At 39.8% G+C, this 19647-nt stretch overlaps 2 protein-coding genes across 3 annotated transcripts; one reads left to right on the top strand and one right to left on the bottom strand.

Moving 5' to 3' along the window:
* The first annotated feature begins 659 nt into the window (after window positions 1-659).
* Window positions 660-6893, top strand: zgc:154046 (Carnitine O-acetyltransferase-like). Its single transcript, XM_063897353.1, has 14 exons — window positions 660-877; window positions 2405-2674; window positions 2761-2879; window positions 4030-4083; window positions 4190-4355; window positions 4479-4653; window positions 4776-4954; window positions 5047-5147; window positions 5234-5353; window positions 5450-5572; window positions 5668-5803; window positions 5890-5952; window positions 6033-6170; window positions 6276-6893. The coding sequence occupies exons 1-14, from the start codon at window positions 851-853 to the stop codon at window positions 6489-6491; spliced, it is 1887 nt and encodes a 628-aa protein (XP_063753423.1). The 5' UTR covers window positions 660-850; the 3' UTR covers window positions 6492-6893.
* On the bottom strand, window positions 6823-19309 carry adamts13 (ADAM metallopeptidase with thrombospondin type 1 motif, 13). 2 transcript variants are annotated; one of them, XM_063897351.1, is made up of 29 exons: window positions 19094-19309; window positions 18769-18835; window positions 18451-18584; window positions 16634-16717; window positions 16270-16394; window positions 16031-16177; window positions 15286-15420; window positions 14373-14523; window positions 14168-14269; window positions 13928-14079; window positions 13788-13851; window positions 13453-13579; window positions 13223-13371; window positions 12996-13116; window positions 12784-12864; window positions 12522-12703; window positions 12193-12349; window positions 11536-11665; window positions 11260-11439; window positions 10657-10855; window positions 10485-10584; window positions 10271-10400; window positions 9936-10112; window positions 9658-9862; window positions 8663-8939; window positions 8437-8580; window positions 8166-8345; window positions 7249-7424; window positions 6823-7159 (listed from the first exon to the last, which is right to left on the bottom strand). In XM_063897351.1, exons 1-29 carry the CDS (start codon window positions 19205-19207, stop codon window positions 7004-7006), a joined length of 4146 nt encoding a protein of 1381 aa, XP_063753421.1. In that variant the 5' UTR covers window positions 19208-19309; the 3' UTR covers window positions 6823-7003. The 2 variants fall into 2 exon arrangements, with proteins under 2 accessions (XP_063753421.1, XP_063753422.1); XM_063897352.1 differs by having other exon boundaries at window positions 19130-19298.
* Window positions 19310-19647: the final 338 nt, after the last annotated feature.

Genomic DNA, 19647 nt, shown 5'->3' with positions numbered 1-19647 from the left:
ACTTCTGATTCTTTGAACATTTTTAATGCCTATTGATACAATTTATTTACCCAGAGTGACTTAATGGCACCTTTCATTTAAACATTATTTTCTGGTGATTCGTTTGAGATGCTGTAGTCTATGTTTGGTTTGTATTTCCTGAAGAAATGAGTTCATGCTGCTTCTTTTGCAAGGATGTTGGCATGTTGGAAGAGCTCCATCATGTGGCTGGTTAAGATCTGTACAGCCTCGTGAAGCAAATCAACACAGCATCGCATATCATTCTGTAAATGTTTTATTTATATCTGGTTATATCCTTTATTAATACAGTTGGCTAACATATGTTTAAAACACTGATGTATTGGCTCTAAATCTAAACTTAAAATCCTGAATAATTATACGACATTATAAGAGAGCACATGAAAATTAGGCAGGCTATGGTGTTTAAAGTGACCTTGTATTTGTTTTCCCATCGACATCATTTTACCAGTAATTTGGGATTTCATATCTAACGTTATAATGTATGTATCTGTCATGACTTAAACTAAAAGACAGCCCAATAGTTCATACAACATCACTGGAATGTAGCTTAATTAGGTACTATTTATTTTTACTAAAATGAATTATAATGAAATGAGACAGTCATTGCTTCCAAAACGTGTGCAAAACATTTGAAAAACGAGATGCATGCACAATAAACCCCACTAGGAAAAGCAGCACTGTGGAGAGCTCGCAGTTGTCTGTTCATTGGGTCTGGGGGGGCGGACAGCTGAGAATACACCGAGTGCTTGTCCTTGAGACATGACTGCCCGAGGGTCTCTCATCTTTATTCCCAGGACAGCGTTATACTTTAACAAGTCTGTTTGACAAGATGTTGGGTGTTTTTGTCAAGGCCGCGGTGAGTCTATTGTTATTTAGTCTTTATTTTAGATGCGTAATAACAAACGCAGTAACGTTACGTTTGGCTTTAAGGCGACTAACGGGGGTGGGGCGTTGTTCAGGACATCAACACTGTGATATTAGGTTAACATTTAAATGTTTCTCCACTGCAGGCTGTCAAAATGTGTGGTACGGTACTTATTATTTGAAATAGGCTTCACTTAGAGTGGAATTTATCAACCCTGTACTGTGACTTTATGCGTAAATTAGCCTAGCTTAGCAGGTAGCATAGTATACTACGCATGCTGCAAAAAAGGACGAAATTGTCAACATACCAGTAGCTAGTAGTTAGCTGCATTAATGAGTCGGTCATGTATTATTATTAGTTTCTTTTCATTATTTGTTTTGGCATGATTTGCCAAATACACAACACGCCTGTGACTTTCGGAGGTCATAGCCTTTTATTTTGTAAGAGTGTACCGGAAGTTATTTTGTCTTTAGGCTTGGCATACATATGAGTTATATCACCACTATATAATAATTAAGAATGAATTCGTATCCCCACTGTAACTTAATTTTCCTGGTAGAAGAAGTACACATTTGAGAAAAAACATTAAGAAGTTTTTCATTTTCTGCTATTTTATTTCCAGAGGCAGACATTGTAATTTACATTTACTAATAATTGAGTCACTTTGAGGATTCAGATGAATAGCATGAATAAATAATAGTTTATACGGTTGAATATAAACTTTATGATATCTTACAAGCTGCCTTACAGTATATAAAGTATTTAAAATTAGCTCCACTTTTACCAGCTGTCACATTAACGTGATCAGATGTATCAATAAACATTACCTTATATGACCCCTAATGCAGAAGGTACATTTTGATGCTAATATTTATGTACTTTACAGAAACTTTTACTTGTAAGTAATACTTTTATGCAGGAATTCTTACAGCTACATTAATACAAAATACATGTATAAACCAAATGTACCTTCACCCAAATGTATTTTTAAATCTTATCATAATTGTTTATAAAAACGAGAGCACTAGTGAGCACAGATATATTTATTGCTTTCATGTGTGTTAGCTTTAGCTACCATTTCAAAGCTTCAACTGTGTCAACCTTGTATTTATAGGTTGGAAAAGCTAACACCAGTGGGTCAAAGCAAATAGTATGACTGCTTTGCTCAGTTGTTTTGGTTTCAGGTTTCTAAGTTCAAATCATCGTACTCTGAAAATGTTGTTCACAACATACTGTCCTTAATTGAACCCATTTCCACTGAGGATTTAATTAATATTTGACAAAAACTCAGTATCACTTAGCTGTAGTCTAATTTATCTTCTGGTTCAACTATTGAGATTACCACTAAGCACTTTAGCTTTAATATCAAGGCAGTGAGTGTGCATTATGGCCATGTGGTCACTTTAAATATATGCCCAAAGAACAGTTGTGACACTTTCCAAATGTGTTAGACTTGCCAGTGTAATATTATACAAATGAGAAATAAGAGTTTATGCTGATAAGTACTTTTTCTTTCAGCTGCGGCCTGGCATAGTGAAGCCATGTCGCCTGGTCAGATCCGTTATACAGATCCCAGAGAGGTCCATGATGCACCAGGAGGGTTTACCTACGCTGCCTGTGCCGCCCTTGAAGCAGACATTCGAGAAATACCTGACCACTCTGGAGCCCATAGTCAGCGAGGAGGAGCTGGAACACACCAGGCAGCTTGTGAAGGAGTTCCTTGAGGGTGGTGTTGGGGATAGGCTGCAGAAAAGCCTGGAGCGACGGGCACGCAAGACTGACAACTGGGTAGATCTCTGGTTGTATTAAACTGAATATTTTGTGGTAACCCTGGCTTGAGGAAAGTCCTGATTTCTGACTCCTGCTCTATGTAGCTGTCAGAATGGTGGATGCAGTCAGCCTATCTCGATTGCCGGATGCCGTTGGCGGTCTACACCAGCCCTGGGGTTGTCCTGCCCCGCATGCGCTTCAGAGATCGACAAGGACAGATGAGGTGAGGATCCATTGTAAGACCACAATAACTTAACCGTTTATCCAAATCCTATTATATCACTTATAAAAAACTCTGGCCTAATTATAAGCACATAAATATGGGTTCTCCCAAAGTTTGAATGCAGTGGGAACAAGCTCGCATAAAACTAGAGATCCAAGCCATCCTTCAGAAAAAAGAAGTGCCAGTACATCTAATAAATGTATCTTTCTTGGTTTCAAAGATTATAATTTATTAACCTTAAAGGGAGACTTTGGTTATCTTGAACTGTGGTTCTTGTGGTTCTTATCAGTAGTCAGTGTGCTACCTACAGTAAACGGTGGTCGGCAAGCCCCCAGAGAAAAAGGAAGGAGTACAGGAAAGGAAGCAAAGCAATGTACTGCTTTGGTCTAGGCTAGGATGAAAACCCATTTAAGCTACCAAATCAATCAATATCAGCTTAAGAGTACGCTATTTAGAGTATTCACATTGCTTTAACTTGCCGTAAGACAGTCCTTTCTGACTGAAAACTGAAGCCATTATATCCATACTGTCCCCAAAGCCATCACACTCCAACCAGTCATACAATCACACCCAAAAAAACGACTGATAAAGGCAACGGTAGAAGAGCAACTCCCACAGCAGTATATTGCTTTGCTCCAGTGTAGAAACTACTGTCTGTTTCTCTAAACTAGGGGCGTGCTATTTGCTATTACTGTATGTAACACACTGAATTTGGACAAGTACCTCACTCAACCCTGCATCAAAACATTCAAACTATCCCTTTCATTTTCTATTATAAGCACAATCATAAAGTTTTAAAGAGTGATTTACATCCTGTTGAAGCGTAGTGTAAACAAGCTTGTATAAAACTAGAGTTTAAATTTGACCTTTGCGCAGGCTTCCCTCTAAAGGCTAGCTATTTAAAGCCATTTGGCACATCATAGCATTGCACAGCTGTTTTTGACTACTGTGACCCATGGGATATGCAGTGAACACAGTGGCCACATAGAGAGTACTGGAGTAGGTCTACAATTTGTCAGTGAGTGCCACCAGGAGGTCATATTGAATGACATTCAGGTTGTAAATGTCTTCTTTAAGAGCTGGCTACTGATGATTGAATACTCATAATACCGTATGCTAGTCCATAACACCGATACTGTCTTCTTTGCAGGTTTGCTGCAAAACTGATTGCAGGAGTCTTGGACTTTAAAAAAATGATTGACACGTGAGTTTGTCAGAAATGAATGGATGTATAATAACAGAAAGCTCATTATCATCACTTCTCAGTTGACTTACAAATCTGCAAATATATGCTGGATGCTGTGTCACAGTGATACCCTGCCTATAGAGTATCTGAGTGGGAAGCCGCTGTGCATGGACCAGTATTACCAGATCCTATCCTCCTGCCGTATCCCGGGCCCAAAGAGAGATACTGTTGTAAATTACAACAGTGGGAATACACCCGTGACTCACATCACTGTGGTCCACAACTTCCAGGTACTCTAGATGGCATCGCTGTTCCTCTTGTTTCAACTAGACAACTCCACAGAATTATGGTGCAATTGATAAAGAAATAGTGAACCTGTGGCAGTTTTAAATTAACTTGGCCTTTTCCCTCAGTTTTTCGTTTTAGATGTGTACCACAGCGATGGCATTCCGCTGACAGTAGACCAGATCTACATGCAGCTGGAGAAGATCTGGAACTCCTCTCTGCAGACTAACAAGGAACCTATTGGCATCCTCACATCACAGCATCGAAACACCTGGGGAAAAGCCTATAACAATCTGATAAAGGGTGAGCAACGCAAAGACAACCACATTTAAGATCCTGTAACTTAAACATGAATTTTTAAAAGATGTGTTCTCTTATTTAGAATAAATCCGGTCAAAGAAAAATGATGTTTTATTTCTTTTCAGATAAGACAAATAAGGAGTCAGTCCGTGCCATCCAGAAAGGTATCTTCACAGTTTGCCTGGACGCCCCAATGCCACGCGTGTCAGACGAGCTGTATCCGAGCCGCGTGGCTGCACAGATGCTGCATGGAGGAGGAGCGCGCTGGAACAGCGGCAACCGCTGGTTTGACAAGACGATACAGGTGAGTTTGAGACAAATTACTTTATATTGCAATTTATCAAAACTACTGTGGTAATGGTTGGGAATTTGAAAGTGATTGTTTATATTTCTCAGTTCATTGTTGGTGAGGACGGCACATGTGGACTGGTGTATGAACATGCACCTGCTGAGGGTCCACCCATCGTGTTTCTCATCGATTTCGTTGTTAAATTCATGTATGTGTCTTTTAATTCTTAGATCAGTGTTTTTCCTATTTTCAAATGAGCTAAAATGCACTAAATGTTTCATGTTTTCTCAACAGGCAACGAGCTGAAATAGTGCGCACTCCCATGGTTCCCTTGTCCATGCCTCTGAAGCTGCGTTTTAACATTACACCTGAGGTCAAAAGAGACATTGAGAGTGCCAAACAAAACATGAACATGTATGTAAAAGTGCAATTGTGATTATTATTCTAATTATATAATCAATTATAATATTAGACCTTTTCTTTGAGGCACTCCCATCTTTGTTTCTTCAGAATGGTGCAGGACTTAGACGTGAGGGCCCTTATGTTTTCTCATTTTGGAAAAAGTGTTCCAAAGAAACATAAGCTGAGTCCAGATGCCTTTGTGCAAATGGCTCTTCAACTTGCCTACTTCAGGTAAGAAATCCCTTTTCCTATTTCGAATAATGATGCTGGACATGGACATTGAGAGTATCAATTAATATAACCTGTGTGCTGTTTTTGAACTCCAGGATGTATAATATTTGCTGCTCTACTTATGAGAGTGCATCGTTGCGAATGTTCAAATACGGGCGCACAGATGTTGTCCGTTCTACTACTGCAGACTCCTTTAAATTTGTCCAGGCAATGCAAGACCCAAGCAAACAGGTACTGTTAATCCACTAGAGTCTCACTATTTATGTACAATTTAAGGCATGTAGGCCGTCCTTCTGAACAGTAAATATTGTCAACAGAACACAGAGAGGCTGGCGCTGCTGCAGAAGGCTGAAACGATGCATAAGAAGAACACTTACGATGTAAGAGCTGGAATTTATCAACATTAAAAATCATAGTTTGATTTGTCATAGTTGTACACATTTAACTTTTTCCTTCTTAGGCAATTCATGGACAAGCCATAGACAGGCATCTCCTGGGGCTAAAGATGCTGAGTATTGAAGACCTGACCTCCATGCCTGAGATATTCATGGATACCTCTTTTGCTGTGGCTGAGCATTTCCATCTCTCCACCAGCCAGGTATATTTGCATCTAAGAAAATCAACAGTTTACTTTCCCTTAGCGAATGATTACTTGTTGTCATATTTGTTTGCTCTCCCTCATCTCTCCCATCTCCGTGTCCAGGTTGGCTCCAAGACAGACTGTGTGATGTGCTTTGGTCCAATGGTGCCAGATGGCTATGGAGTGTGTTACAATCCCATGGATGAGCACATCAACATCGCCATCACGGCCTTCAACAGCTGTGACGAGACAAATGCTGCCAAGTTTGCCCGGGCTGTAGAGGATGCTCTGTTGGACATGAGAGCTCTCCTGGAAGACACAGCTACAGCCGAGCAGTGATCCCCTACCGGAGCCTGGCGTGGTGTTTGTGTCCCGCGGGGCTGAACAGGAGCTGGAATTGAACGGGTGCCGGAGTCGCTGGCAGAGTGCCACGCTGACGTAGACGCAGAATGTACTGGGTGTGCTGTGCTGTGATGCTGTAACTAAAGGGTCGTGGGAAGTGCAATTTGTGACTGCTTTTGTAATGAGAAGCAGTTCTTTATGAGGGAATTTCTATATTTTAATATACATCATATTTTAACATAATTTGCTGATTGGAGTATTGTGATACTTCTGTCCCTGGTTCCATTTTCACGATACTGTCCTTGTTTGACTTAAAGAACTTGAGTGCTTTGGTTTGTTTTTTATTTATTTCGAAAATAATTACCACATATGAATGAAATAAAAAGTGTTTCTATTGAACAGCGCAGAAGTAATTTGCTGTTACAAAAACATATTTATTGTAAATAAAGAATTCTAAAGAAATGTTATAATGCCATTTCAAACCTCCTCAAAATAGTTTATATTTAGTGTTAAAGACGCATAAAGGAATATTCAGCTCTGAAGCTCCCTCTGGCAAACAGGTAATCTCCATGAAATTCAATCTCAGCCATGTTTCCAGAGGAGTGCCACTGAAACAGCTGTTGGCCTTTGAACACATTGGTCTTTAAGACATCCATGTCCCGGATCTGAACAAGAAACACAGAGGACAAAGTGCAGTCAATATCAACATTGTGACATATAACATATACCATTGAAACTATGTGTTTGTCCTCACCATGATGTATGTAGACTGGGAGGAGGTGGAGTTAAATATTAATCCTATGTGTAGCGCTTGGATTCTGATCTTCACTGAGGGAGGGGCGTTGATAAGGACTCTGCAGGTGTGGTTAGTGTTTGCTGTTGTTGGATTCTCAAAGACGCCAGTTGGGGAAAACAGCTGAATGTCGCAATCTGAGGTGCAGAAACAATGAAGGCCTTGAAGCTTCTTAAATATTTTGTGCAAGAAAATAAATGTATGTTCTTTGATATTTTTTCCCTTAACGATTAACCTGCCAACTGCCTCCAGTAAGTGGGACAATCACCTATAAGTGAATAAAGTGGAATGACGCAGGTTAAACAGCTTCGAGACCTTCAGCTATGCCTGGGAAATATAAATGGCGGGACTCACTGAAGACATTTACAAAAACTTGCTTGTCAAAAATCTGCGGTAGGCCCAATGCAAAGCCTGCAGCAATAAATAAAAGTTCACACTATGACCTTGTTTTGTGTCTGAAACTTTTCCAAGTAGTGTCTTTAAAATTGAGGGAATTCAGGCTGGAAATGCATTAGATTTTGTTTTGGTGAATCCTGCAATATTTGTGGGGACTGCGTCAGGTACAAATTCAACTTATCATTTAAAAAAACCCAAAATGTTTAGGCAGCTTAAAGGTTTTGACCTTCAAATGAATAGGGAGAGAGAAAATGGAAAAACATAGTACAATACAATTGAACACAAGAACATTGACTACTGTAGCTGAATTAACACCACTCTGAAAATTCTAACATAGCTCAAACGTGGCGTCACTTCACTTTAGCTCTAATAATAACTTTTACTTCTTTTACAAAGCATCGGCCGATCTTTTGAAATTGGCTAAATATCAGTCTTTTGGTTTACAGACAAAAATGAACTGCATGTGCTGACCACACCCTTACCCTGATGATGGCTCTTCTTCATGTTTTTCTGTGAATTATAGGTAAACACAACCCCGTTCCCAGGGGTGAGCAGATTTTGACGCACCAGCACGACGTTGGTTCTGGTGGTTAGTTCACTGCCCGCTACCTGCTCGCACTTCCTTACAAATGCCAGTCGGTCAAAAAATGCAACAAACTCCTCTGTAGAAACATGCATAGAGTGATAGGTGTTTGTTTAGATGCAAGAGTTATGGCTTATGAAATACATTTTTATATCTTTGATCAAACATACTTTTTTTGCAGTTTAAGGAGCCAGATTCCATTTTAATATAGAGGACCTCATCTAGGGGTCGACCAATCGATACTGTGCAGCGGCCTGTCACGTCTTTCAAATCCACTATGCCAGATTCTTCCAGGAGTAGCTGTCCACATGCACCTGGTGAAAAGCAGAAACTGTAATGATAATCCATCAGCTGCCTTCCGCTCTTAATGAGAATGGGCAGTTTTTGTGCACTAACTGGGTTTAGTTGTCGAGATGGTTGTTGCAGTGGCCTGTAGGATAGGAACTGCCTCTGTTGGACTCGGAGGAGAATTGTCCAATTGTTGCTTTGGTGTGACTGCAGTTATGACATCTGAGGTTGGTGTCACATCTCCACAGCTGCCAATGTAGCAGCCCTGTATGGTGATGGGTTTGGGCATGTGCATACAAAACTGAGGGCTGAGAGGCTCTGGCAGAGATGGGCCCATGCAGGACACAGCTCTGGACTGGATCCCATACCCACATGGTACCGAGCACTGGATGGACAACATAATAAACATGATTCATATGAGAGAAGAAGAACAAGTTGCATAACATGTACAAATAGGATTCCATTTTTAAAGGACCATCAAAAATACTATTCCACTGTGGATTCAGAGAATTTGTATAGATCAACATTTTTGTATGTATTTTTTTCTACAATTCCAGGGAGAACAATCGGTTTTCAGTATATTCCATACAAAATGAAGATACTTTTATGTTACATTTAGGATGTCTGGCAAGGGCCTTCAAATGTGAAGCTGACTCTGTATTAAAGACACTAATAAGCCACACAAATTAAATAATGTAAAGTGTGATACATTTTCTAGTCATTTGTCTTTTTAATTAATTATTTATCTTATCTATGGCTGTCCATTATTCTGACCATCATTTCCTTGACAAATTATTTAATCATTTGCTGGTCAAAATATTTCAATATATACTGTAGGAACAATAATTCACAATTATTCAATCTAATGGGGACATCTTCACAGTTTATGTCTGTTTGGCTCAAAAAGCCAAATATTTAGAGTTCATCCTTTATTTTACATTTGAGATGCTGGAATCATGGATTCAATTATTAGAATTTGAATTATTAATTACTAATACCAATAGTTGCCCAGTCAACTAACTTGCCAATTAATCAACTAATTGTTTCATTTTGAGTCTAATATAATAACCATATTGAAACCATGTGTGTCCTGTTAAATGTACCTGGCTCCATGGTTTCACCTCCCATCTGAAGGTGCAGACCCGCACCAGGCAGGGCACTGTGGTGGCTGGTTTGATGGCTGCATAGCAGCTTTCCTCCGGCACCACACTCTCCCTGCCATGGACAAACTGGACACAGGACACAGTCCTCTGAGCTACACCCAAATCACAGGACGCAGAGCAGGGTGATGCACTGAATACCCTCCACCTGGATGAGTGACAGTGTTGTTTGAGTAATTTTCCCTTTGCAAAGATGTATCTCAGACATGTGTGTGCTTCACCTTGCTGGGCAGCTGTGGTTGTTACATGAAACTACTGCTGTGGGTTTGGGAAAGTCACTGCACTCTGAATCTTCAACCACGTCCTCCTCCCTGTCTCTTTCTCCGGCACAGTACAGCACCCTGTTGGCCACCCCTCCTCCACACGTTACACTGCAGACTCCTTGCTTAGTGTGCCACCTGGTGGTTATAAAAACAGGTTGCTGCTGTCATTTTCAAACCCTTTATTTAAACATAGCTTCTTTGTCTTGATCTATACATAGAAGACTACCAAAGAAAATTATATGTAGGCCTACTGCATTATACCCGACATATACAAGTCAAATGTGGTATCTCACATGCGGGGGCAGGGAGATGTGTTGCAGGTCTCAGACTGAGGAGGAGGTTTTGTAGTAGGATCACAGTAGACGTCTGATACCCCCAGTCTGGTCCAGTGGTCCACACAGGAGAACCACACCTGCAGGGTTCCTACATAAGCATCAGTCCTTGGTTGAACTTCTTTGAATAGGACTTTCTGTTTCTGAGTGATGGTAAGCGATCATGTTCACTTACCATTATCACAGGTCTTTGAGCACTGGCTGATAACAGGACTCCAAACATAGACAGGAGACTGTCTGGAGCGTGGTGACACACCAGACTTCAGTACGGGCTGCTACTGGTCAAGGAAAACAATGTTTACAAATGCTCCACATTTTCTCATTAGAGTATGATTTCTCTACGTTACCTCTCCCTTTGATTCCCACCCAATGGGACAGACATCTACCACACAGGGCACAGTGTCAAGCGGTTTGATCTGCAGAGAACAAGAGCTTTGATCCACTTCAACTTCCTGACCATGTTCTGGCCGGACACAGTACACAACCTGCTTCGCTTCACCTGGCCCGCACACTACTGAGCACTCCCCTGGTTCTGACACATGCCATCTGTAAAAACATGTTAGGGGATTTTATTTACTCTCTTTTCAACACCTGAAATCCTTCACATTCCTAAGGCAAGTTATATATGGAGAAACTGAAATATCATTATATGTTGAGGATATTTTAGGGCTGACTATTGGTGCTTTTGCCAAAAAATAATCATAATAATTCATAACTATCAGTATGTTTATATACTGCTGGTTAATGCAAATAATAGCTAGATCAGGCTAGAGTGTTTCGTAAATAGTGTAGCATCACTTTACTGGAATGAAGCCTTTGAAGCCAGAAAAAGACACTTACATGATAGTAAAATATGAACATTCTAAGACGATATCCAGTCTCATATCAGCAGGTCATAGGAAGTTATTTGACCCATGTACCTAATGCTCAACAGTGCAGTGTAGACTTACCTGGCAGGACAGTGTTGCAGGTTACATTTTTCTACAGCATGTGGAGCGGTATCAGGTGGGCATTCAGCATCTGGGACCTCTACCACATCGGTTCCACGTTCTTGAACACATCTAACAGGACGCACTCTCTCTCCTCCACCACAGGAGGCACTACAAGACCCAAACAACCCCACATCCCACCTGTAAAAAAGTAAATTATTCATGTTTAACCTTGTGTGCTGAGCTGAATGTGGAAAGCAAAGGAAAAAAACACACAGTGCTGAGTTTGAACCTAACCTGGGGGGACAGGGTGAGAGCTGACAGCTTGTCTGGAGTGGTACGGGTGGAGGAGGTGTTTCACAATTGTGTTTCTCCAAATGTTTGTTGGTGTCTTCATGTACACAGACATATTCATACTTCTGTACACCTGTGAATAAGAAATATATTAAATTGAACATGATTTTAGAAGTTTAAAAGTCTTAAATCCAATATTCTAAAAATGTATTTTAATGGTTTTAGGTTGGATTTGAGGAGATTCACATAAGAACATCATGTACGGACAAGGAAAACTCAATTAAAGGCTATATATTACATTATTTGCACTATAATTGATCATCCAGGTTATCAATTTAGTGTATTTTTAGTTGCATTTGCTACTAAAAAGATGACTAGAATAACTAAATTAATTTACCACATTCAACAATGCAGTGTCCGTATAATAAGCAGATACTGTTACTATGAAATAAAAGCTTGTCTGAAAATATTTTTGTTGCACATTAACATATAAATACCTCATCTCATTTGTTAAACTCATTGGTTCCTTAAAACAAAAGAGCTAACACTATAATGTGCCATCAGCCGGTGAGTTCATTATGGAATCTACTAGCAAATATTATTATTATGCTGTTTTCTCTTTGTGCTTTTCCATATGACTCATAATAAACAGCCTCTCACCGGAGCCGCAGGAGACCGAGCAGGGTGTTGTGAAGACCGCCCATTTGCCTCTAGGTGAGATGTCTATCAAGTCACTGTTTCTGTTAGGTAAATAGAACTGGTAGCTGATGTTCGGGTTTGTTTTCTCTCCGTATTCTTTTCCATATTTGCGATACACCTTCAAAGACAAAAATGATAATATTGAGTACATAAGAACAATTCCTGAGTATTTTTCTACACAATGTATGTAAAAGGTACATCCCTCAGCTTTTAAATTCTGAAGAATGTCTTCTCTTACCTCTTATCTAAAATAAAATGTTGTTTCAAGATGAATGTTTTTCTCTCCTCACCTGTATTTTCATCTCTTTTGTCAGCAGACCTGGCAGGAGAAGCTCCTCCATTTCGGGCAAAAGGTCGGGGGTCAGGTGGACGCGGTACTCTAGGTGGTTGTCTTCCAGTGGGGAGGGGTGGGTCATACTCAGGGCCATGCTGCTCATCCCACCCACAATGTACCGATCTCCAACCATTACAGCTGCAGATACAAATGCCAAAAATGAATTCAGGTTTTAGTTCCTGCTTTTTGTAGAGTATTTGAAATTGTATGCTGCTCACCCATGTGAGTGAACAGAGGTGATCTGTTGACAATATGAACCTGTGTGGCATTCATCGGCAGAGAGAGGAAGGTGGTGTACTCTGAAACACAAAAGCCTGGATTAAAACTCATAATATTCATAAATAAGGCATGTTTGCAATCACTCAATTAATTTCATCCAAAATATGTTGTCAATTGATTTTCTGCCATGTGTTGAACTGTTGTTTGCTACCTCTAGCCTGACCACCAGTGTAGGAGTCAGAAGTCAAAGTGCAGGATGATCCGCCTCCACCGCACACCCCACACACATCCATCACTTTCCCAGAATGCAGCACGCCGTCACAGCCAAACAGCTAATCAGAGACAATAGTATATGAATGATTGTAAAAATTAAAGCGAGAAGAAATAAGACTGCATATGCTTCATCATTTACCAAATCATTTATTTATTAGTCTTTACCTGGCATTTCCCTCTGAGACATGCAGCTATGGAGCCAAATTGAGGCAGGCTGTTTGACTCACAGCGAGTCCCATCCACGAACTGAGAGCCCCGGCTCACTAGGAAATGTTCTCCTTTTGACTGGCACATATATCTGCATTGCTCCTCCCCTGGAGAAGCGTTTCCACAAATAAAACATGTTAGAGATAAAGGTTCCTTTCACTTTGGAAAAGAAAATGTTTTAGGCACACCTTGTTCAAATCCTATAGCAGGGATCCAGGTGTAGAAAGAGGCAGTGTTTGGTAGCAGGTAGAGGGGGTGGAGGTCTGTTTGGGAACACTGCTCTGCCATGAAATCCAACTGCATTTGCTTACATGGCTGCAACAAAATGTGTAGTAGGAAAAAACAAACATGAATATTTTTCTATCTTGTATAATGGGTCGTGACCAGGTCGTGACACCGCTTATTCTTTTTTAGACACTTGTTATGTGAGCACAGGATACAAAGAGCTTACAAATACGATCTAAGTAAATAGTATTGACCTACTGTACTGTATGGGGGCCCATTGTAAACAGTAAGAACTTACCTGCTGGTGACAAAGTTCAGCCTCAATATCCAGTCCCTCACAATCATCCCCTCCAAAAGCTGGTCTGAAACATTAAAGTAAAGTACAGTCACATGATCTACAGCACTGACAATGACAGATGTTTGCATACCATCCGTTACCTTGGGTTATTGCATTTCCGTGTGCGGTGAGAGACTCCCCCGCCACATGTCCGGGAGCAGGGAGAGAACTCAGACCAGTTGGACCAGGAGCCATGCACCACCACAGAGGAGCTGAGCTCATCAGCGGACACACAACGGCCCTTCAGACACCACTGGAAGAGAGAAATAGACAACATTAGTAAATACTTCTCAATGATTAAGAGAAGGATCACACCAAAATGACTAAGTGAAGACGGAGACCTGGTTAGGTGCACACTCTGTCCCGTCCAGCAGAGGGACCAGGAGACGTTTGCAGGAGCCGTTATCAGGGTGAAGGTGACAGGACAGGACACGACAAGCTGGCTGATGGAAAGGGTGGTCAGTAATGCAGAGATGACTGGAAATGTGTTAATAATTATGTAAAATGCCACCTGATGGTATCAGGCTGATATAACAGGTGATTTACCAGATCAGGATTAGTGAAAGAACAGGCTCTTGCACTGCTACCAAAAGCTATACGGCACTGATCATCAACTCCATAATATAGGCCAGGCTTCCAGTCCTGTAGGGAGCCTCCCAGTGAAGGCAGGTCCTTCACACATTCAGCGTTTCCTTCACTGGAAACATTAAAACAATAAGTCCAGACTAGAGCTTTTTCTATCTAAACTATTCACAGTATATCACCAGTTGTGGACAGTACAATTACTCAAGTTCTGCTTTGAGTACAATTTTGGGGTACTTCAACTGAAAATAGACACATATTGGACTTTTAACTCCACTACATATATTTTATAACTTAATTAATTTGGAAGATTTTCATTCAGATTAATAAAACAAAACATAATAATCAAAAAATGTTGAATGTATAAGAAAAACGTTTGGGAAAATGTCATTGATACTTTGGAGACATTTACTCAATATTTAAATGATGAACTTATTGTATGATCAAAATTGTAAATCAATAATATAATATATATATATATATATATGTATATAGATTAATGGGCCGCTTGATGCTAATAATTTACTTTTACTAAAGTCAGATTTTGAATGGTCACTCAAATGGTACATTGAATGACAATCTTAGATCTTTTTTAGTATAATAGAAAAGAACATAATATGCAGTTGTATCACTATTTTTGCTAAAGATCTCTCCACCCCTGCATAGTACACTGAGACTTTACTATACTATATACTAAAGATCAACAAAGGTTTTAAAAGGTTTCAAATCAAAGCCAAATATAACACATTGACCTTTCTTAACCTGAGGTGAACACATTAACATATGACCCAACGTTGAAATGCCCTTTCAACAGTACCCCTCTGCATGCTGAAAGGGAGGCCTTTAATGCACAGCTTCTCTGAGCAGGTTGGCCCACCTGAAGAATGTGAGCAGCTGCGTGCGGCTGCAGGGCGACCAGGTCAGATCCACGCTGTTGTAGCCCCCGTCAGAGGCCATCATGAACCCACTCCTGCTGCAGGTGTTTCTTACTCCGTCATGGTTTATTCCAAAACTGGGTCGAAGTCAATTAAATATGTTAAATATGTTAAATATACTTTATTGTGTAGATTAACTTATTTAAATGTTTAGGAATCTCATTGAAGTTGTTAAAAGTCGGGGATGATATTTAAAGTTTTCATTCCATTTTGCAGTGAATGCACCTCAACTTCTCCGCTTAATTAAAAACTATTGTATTGCTACTGTTCGGAAGTGTTTCACTTGATTCTTCTAACAAGGCTACATTCATTTGCACAATTTAATTAAATCCTTTTTTGTTTCCTTTCCTTTTTACTTAGCCATTGAGGAGAAATCTTAATTTCAATACAAAAAAGTATTCCTTCATTATATATCTATCATTGATTAAGTTCCCTGTGACTGTCAAAAGTTAAGGCAGCAATTAATTTAAAAATAATAACACAATTAAAGGTATAACAACTAAACACTGTCCCTGCCTTTCCTATAAAGTGCCAATTTGTATAGTACTTTGTATAGTACTTGGAACAGGAAATTTCTAGGAAGGACTTGCAAAATAAAAATCTCTAAAACAAAGTGTTACCTTATCCTCAAACATTATAGATAATGCATCATTTGATTTGTTGATCATGCATGTGACTTTGCTTTACCTGTGGCCAATCTCATGAGTGATTGTGATCCCCAGGTCAAAGCCTGTGTCCTCTGTGATCACACAGCTCCATTCACTGGAGCAAGCCCCACCCAGCTGCGCTACACCCCTGACCTGCTTGTTCCCATCAGGCAACACCAGGTCGTACCTGTTTGCGGTGGGAGCGATTAAAGTAAAACACGGTTTGAAAAAAGTTTAAAAACTTTACATTTATAATACAGCCAGCTTCATGCAACACACCTTGTAATGTATAAGAGAAGATCAGCGTGAAGTGGGTCTGTATCGTTCGAGGGGTTTATCCTTCTGCCCCAGTCACACACACTTCTCAGAGAGGAGGTAATGTTGGGAGACATTTGGATCTCTGGCTAGATGTGCAAAAAGAACAATAAGGTAGGAATTGTAAAACATAGAACAACTGAATGTGAGGTTATCCTATTGTATACATTCAAAGACACTGTGAATAACAACAATAGCTTAGTAACCATCAATGTCTAAATGAAACAAGAGTTAGGTCTAGATTACTGTTACGTACTAGGCTACTTTTAAAATCTGGTCATTTTTGAGCTTGATTCTACAATGAATTTGTAGAGGGAGCTGCTTTTACCTCTGGCTCTGACAGGATGATCATGCGGACCAGGTGCACCCTCATGTTGGCGCCCAGGGCCATGTCTCTCAACAGCTCTGAGGCCTGGGGGGAAATGTGAATAAAAGTAAGATGAATATAGCAGGATGACTTTAGAGTGTAATGGGATGTTAGGATTGTAGTGCACTCTATATGTCTTATCTGGTTATGAAAACACTTCCCAATAGCCTACATCTTCTTGTGTTGCTTTTTACTCATCTTCATTATCTATTCATTACCATTAACAGCCCTGTAGTGCTGTAAATAGTGAGTGCCAGGGATGGAGTATTACATTTACTCTGGTTGCTGTAACCAACTCGTATTTTTGTGTTGTGACATCAGAATTAGTTAATTACAGTTTCAAGATGAAATGCATTTGAACCCTTTTAGAGGAATTTCTGTAAAACAAAAAACTGTAAAACAAATTGGACGTGTGTTTGCGTAAAGTTTTACTAACAAATTTCAACCAATAATATAACATCCATCCATCCACTATTCCTTTGTAGCTCAATATGACGTGTTAGCGGCTAAGTCAAATGTAGTATTTGATTTAAATCCCTCATGTAACTTAATATCGCTAAAATATTCAAGAATATTCCGTTTTACAGGCATGACAGGCTACATATATCCATTCTGATACTCTTACTTCTGATCACTGGAACTATGAGCATTTTTTTCCCCAAGGAACCCTATTGTAGCAAGGCCTACTTCACCACAATTCAGGAAGCATGTTGCAGAGTAAAAACAGAGATGAATAAATCATGATAAACTGTTTGGTATGAGAATGGAATTTAAAAAGCAGCAATTTTGTATCTAGCATAATTTAGAGCTATGTTGCAGCTAGGCAAATAAAATAAACATTTACCTTAATTAATCATTTAGCACAGGATTATATGTAGACAAATCAAACTCACCCACCTTTTGCATGTGACCAGCAGGTGCATGCTGGGTCTACTTGACATGCTAAATCCTAAAATTGCATCCTCCCGTGGACTGCTGTGTTTACTATGGAACTTTTACCTTCATTCCGGTGTGTGAGAACTTTCTTAAGTCTGACTGGCTGGTTACATTTTGGATTAGAATTGAAAAAGCAGAGTGAGCAGCCTGGGGAGATCTTCCCGAAAAAGGTGGGTACAGCAAACACCACCAGAGGACAATTTCAGCTTTGCTATTCAGTATAGCGTGTGTGTGCTACTTTGTATAAACTGTACAAATCCTTTTTGCTTTATTGTGTGTTGAGTGGATGTGGCTGTTACCTGCCTTGGAAGCTTTGTTTTTTATACATCTCTGCGTTTCAGTTTTGGTAATGTTTTATTCTCCTCTTACTTTAATAAGAATTTATATTTTACTTAATGTATGCAGCTCTATAACGCTTGTTGCACCCATCACAGTTTGTGTAATTTTCCCGGTGTTGTCTTTCTTTTTTATTGGTTGTCGAATTGATATTACATTTTATTCACAGGCCACAAAGAATAAAGTAATTTGTTAATTTGGACATGAGAGCACTAAGGTGTAATGTGAACAATATAATGTGGTTGACATGTTATTGTACTTGTTTCATTGTAGCCTATCCTAAATAGATTTATTTTCTTAACCTCCCCCTTTCACTTTCAAAATGTAAGTCAGCAACATTTACCCAAAGTGCATCAACTGAACAACTTTACACAAGTAGAGTAGAATACTCTTGTTTTATTTCCATCTCTGGTTTAATTAAATGATTCCATACATGTCTTATAAGGGCATACAACTGGCAATCTACAGAACATAATCTGAACGTAGGTTATTGTGCCTAGACTTACAATGTTTAGGTTGGTGAGGATGTACCGTTCTGTATCTTGCTTGTGGAACTGCTGGACATCGGGCCCTACAACCACCAGCAGTTCCAGATGTGTGATATCAGGCATCAGAGCCGAACGAGGCAGCCGCCCACTCCCTGTGAATAAGGAGAAAACAAAGTATGGACATACACTAGTACTATGCTTGTGTACCTGCAGTTAAACAAGTACTGTAAGATGATGTTTTACTGCATATCACCTCCAATTACACTATAACCAAAGGAAGACAGTTCTCATTGCATGCGATCTTCAAACACTTTTACTTTTCGTACATAGACATACCTGAGGTATCAGGAGAAGAACCAGGAAAGGAAACTATGTCTCTTTGTTTAGAGGAGTGATGAGAAAGCTTAAAGAGGACACAAACAAACTATTTTTAGATCCCTTTACAAATGGCAGCTTTAAACCAGTAGAATCAAACTTGAAGTGTGACCTAAATACTGAATGAGAACACTAAACTATTTTAGAGCTTTTGTTTTCATAGTGACTGCCATGTAAATCCAGTAAAACATAGTAATGGCTCTCTGCATGTTGGGTCTTTTCACTGGGTGATAAACTGTTTAAAGTTGAAGAGTTCAATGTACTTTGCAGCAGCAGAATCACTCACCGTAGTGCTCCTGTTCACCCGCAGTTTTCCACCTACCTCTTCCAATGGAGAAGTCATTAGAGCGGCAAAGCCAGGCCACAGTAACAGCGGACAGAGCAGAGTTGTAAAAAACATGTTTCCTCTGTTCCTGTGCGACCACCTGCTCTGCTTAAACACTACGACAATATATGTGATCCTGCTCTACAGCAGGACAGAGCCCGGCCAAGAGGATAAGAGTAATGTCTGTTTATGTAAACAGTGGGGACAAAGTTGATGATTGGCACAAGTCATTTGCATGTTCTTTTTTCAACATTGGGACCAATAGGAAAGCTGTCATTGGTTATGTTCTTTTTCTACTATGACTAATGTGTGTCTTTTCTTGTCTTTCGTCACTGAGCAATAAAAACTGTTACAATCTATTATAGACTTTTTGTTTTTGAAACATTTGATTATGAGAAAGGATCGACCATGGCAGCTGCAGACTTTTTCTAAGTCCAACTTCGGATCGAACCAGTATTTATATTTCGGCCTGCAATCACCCAGTTATTGTAGATAAAATGTTGTGTTATGTTTCC

This window comes from Eleginops maclovinus, chromosome 12, assembly GCF_036324505.1.
Source record: "Eleginops maclovinus isolate JMC-PN-2008 ecotype Puerto Natales chromosome 12, JC_Emac_rtc_rv5, whole genome shotgun sequence".
Taxonomy (NCBI): Eukaryota; Metazoa; Chordata; class Actinopteri; order Perciformes; family Eleginopidae; genus Eleginops; species Eleginops maclovinus.
The sequence above is the reverse complement of the archived record's forward strand: the minus strand, read 5'-3'. Positions and strand labels throughout refer to the sequence as shown.

What these genes read in the sequence shown, in the direction of transcription:
- zgc:154046 (XM_063897353.1), top strand. Translation starts at nt 851, where the DNA reads ATGTTGGGTGTTTTTGTCAAGGCCGCG. An exon ending in GTGTTTTTGTCAAGGCCGCG is followed by an intron (nt 878 to 2,404) that starts GTGAGTCTATTG and finishes TTTTTCTTTCAG; the next exon opens with CTGCGGCCTGGCATAGTGAA. An exon ending in ATAAGAAGAACACTTACGAT is followed by an intron (nt 5,953 to 6,032) that starts GTAAGAGCTGGA and finishes TTTCCTTCTTAG; the next exon opens with GCAATTCATGGACAAGCCAT.
- adamts13 (XM_063897351.1), bottom strand. Translation starts at nt 19,207, where the DNA reads ATGTTTTTTACAACTCTGCTCTGTCCGCTGTTACTGTGGCCTGGCTTT. An exon ending in GGGTGAACAGGAGCACTACG is followed by an intron (nt 18,836 to 19,093) that starts GTGAGTGATTCT and finishes GTCCTCTTTAAG; the next exon opens with CTTTCTCATCACTCCTCTAA. An exon ending in ACCTCTGTTCACTCACATGG is followed by an intron (nt 12,704 to 12,783) that starts GTGAGCAGCATA and finishes TTGTATCTGCAG; the next exon opens with CTGTAATGGTTGGAGATCGG.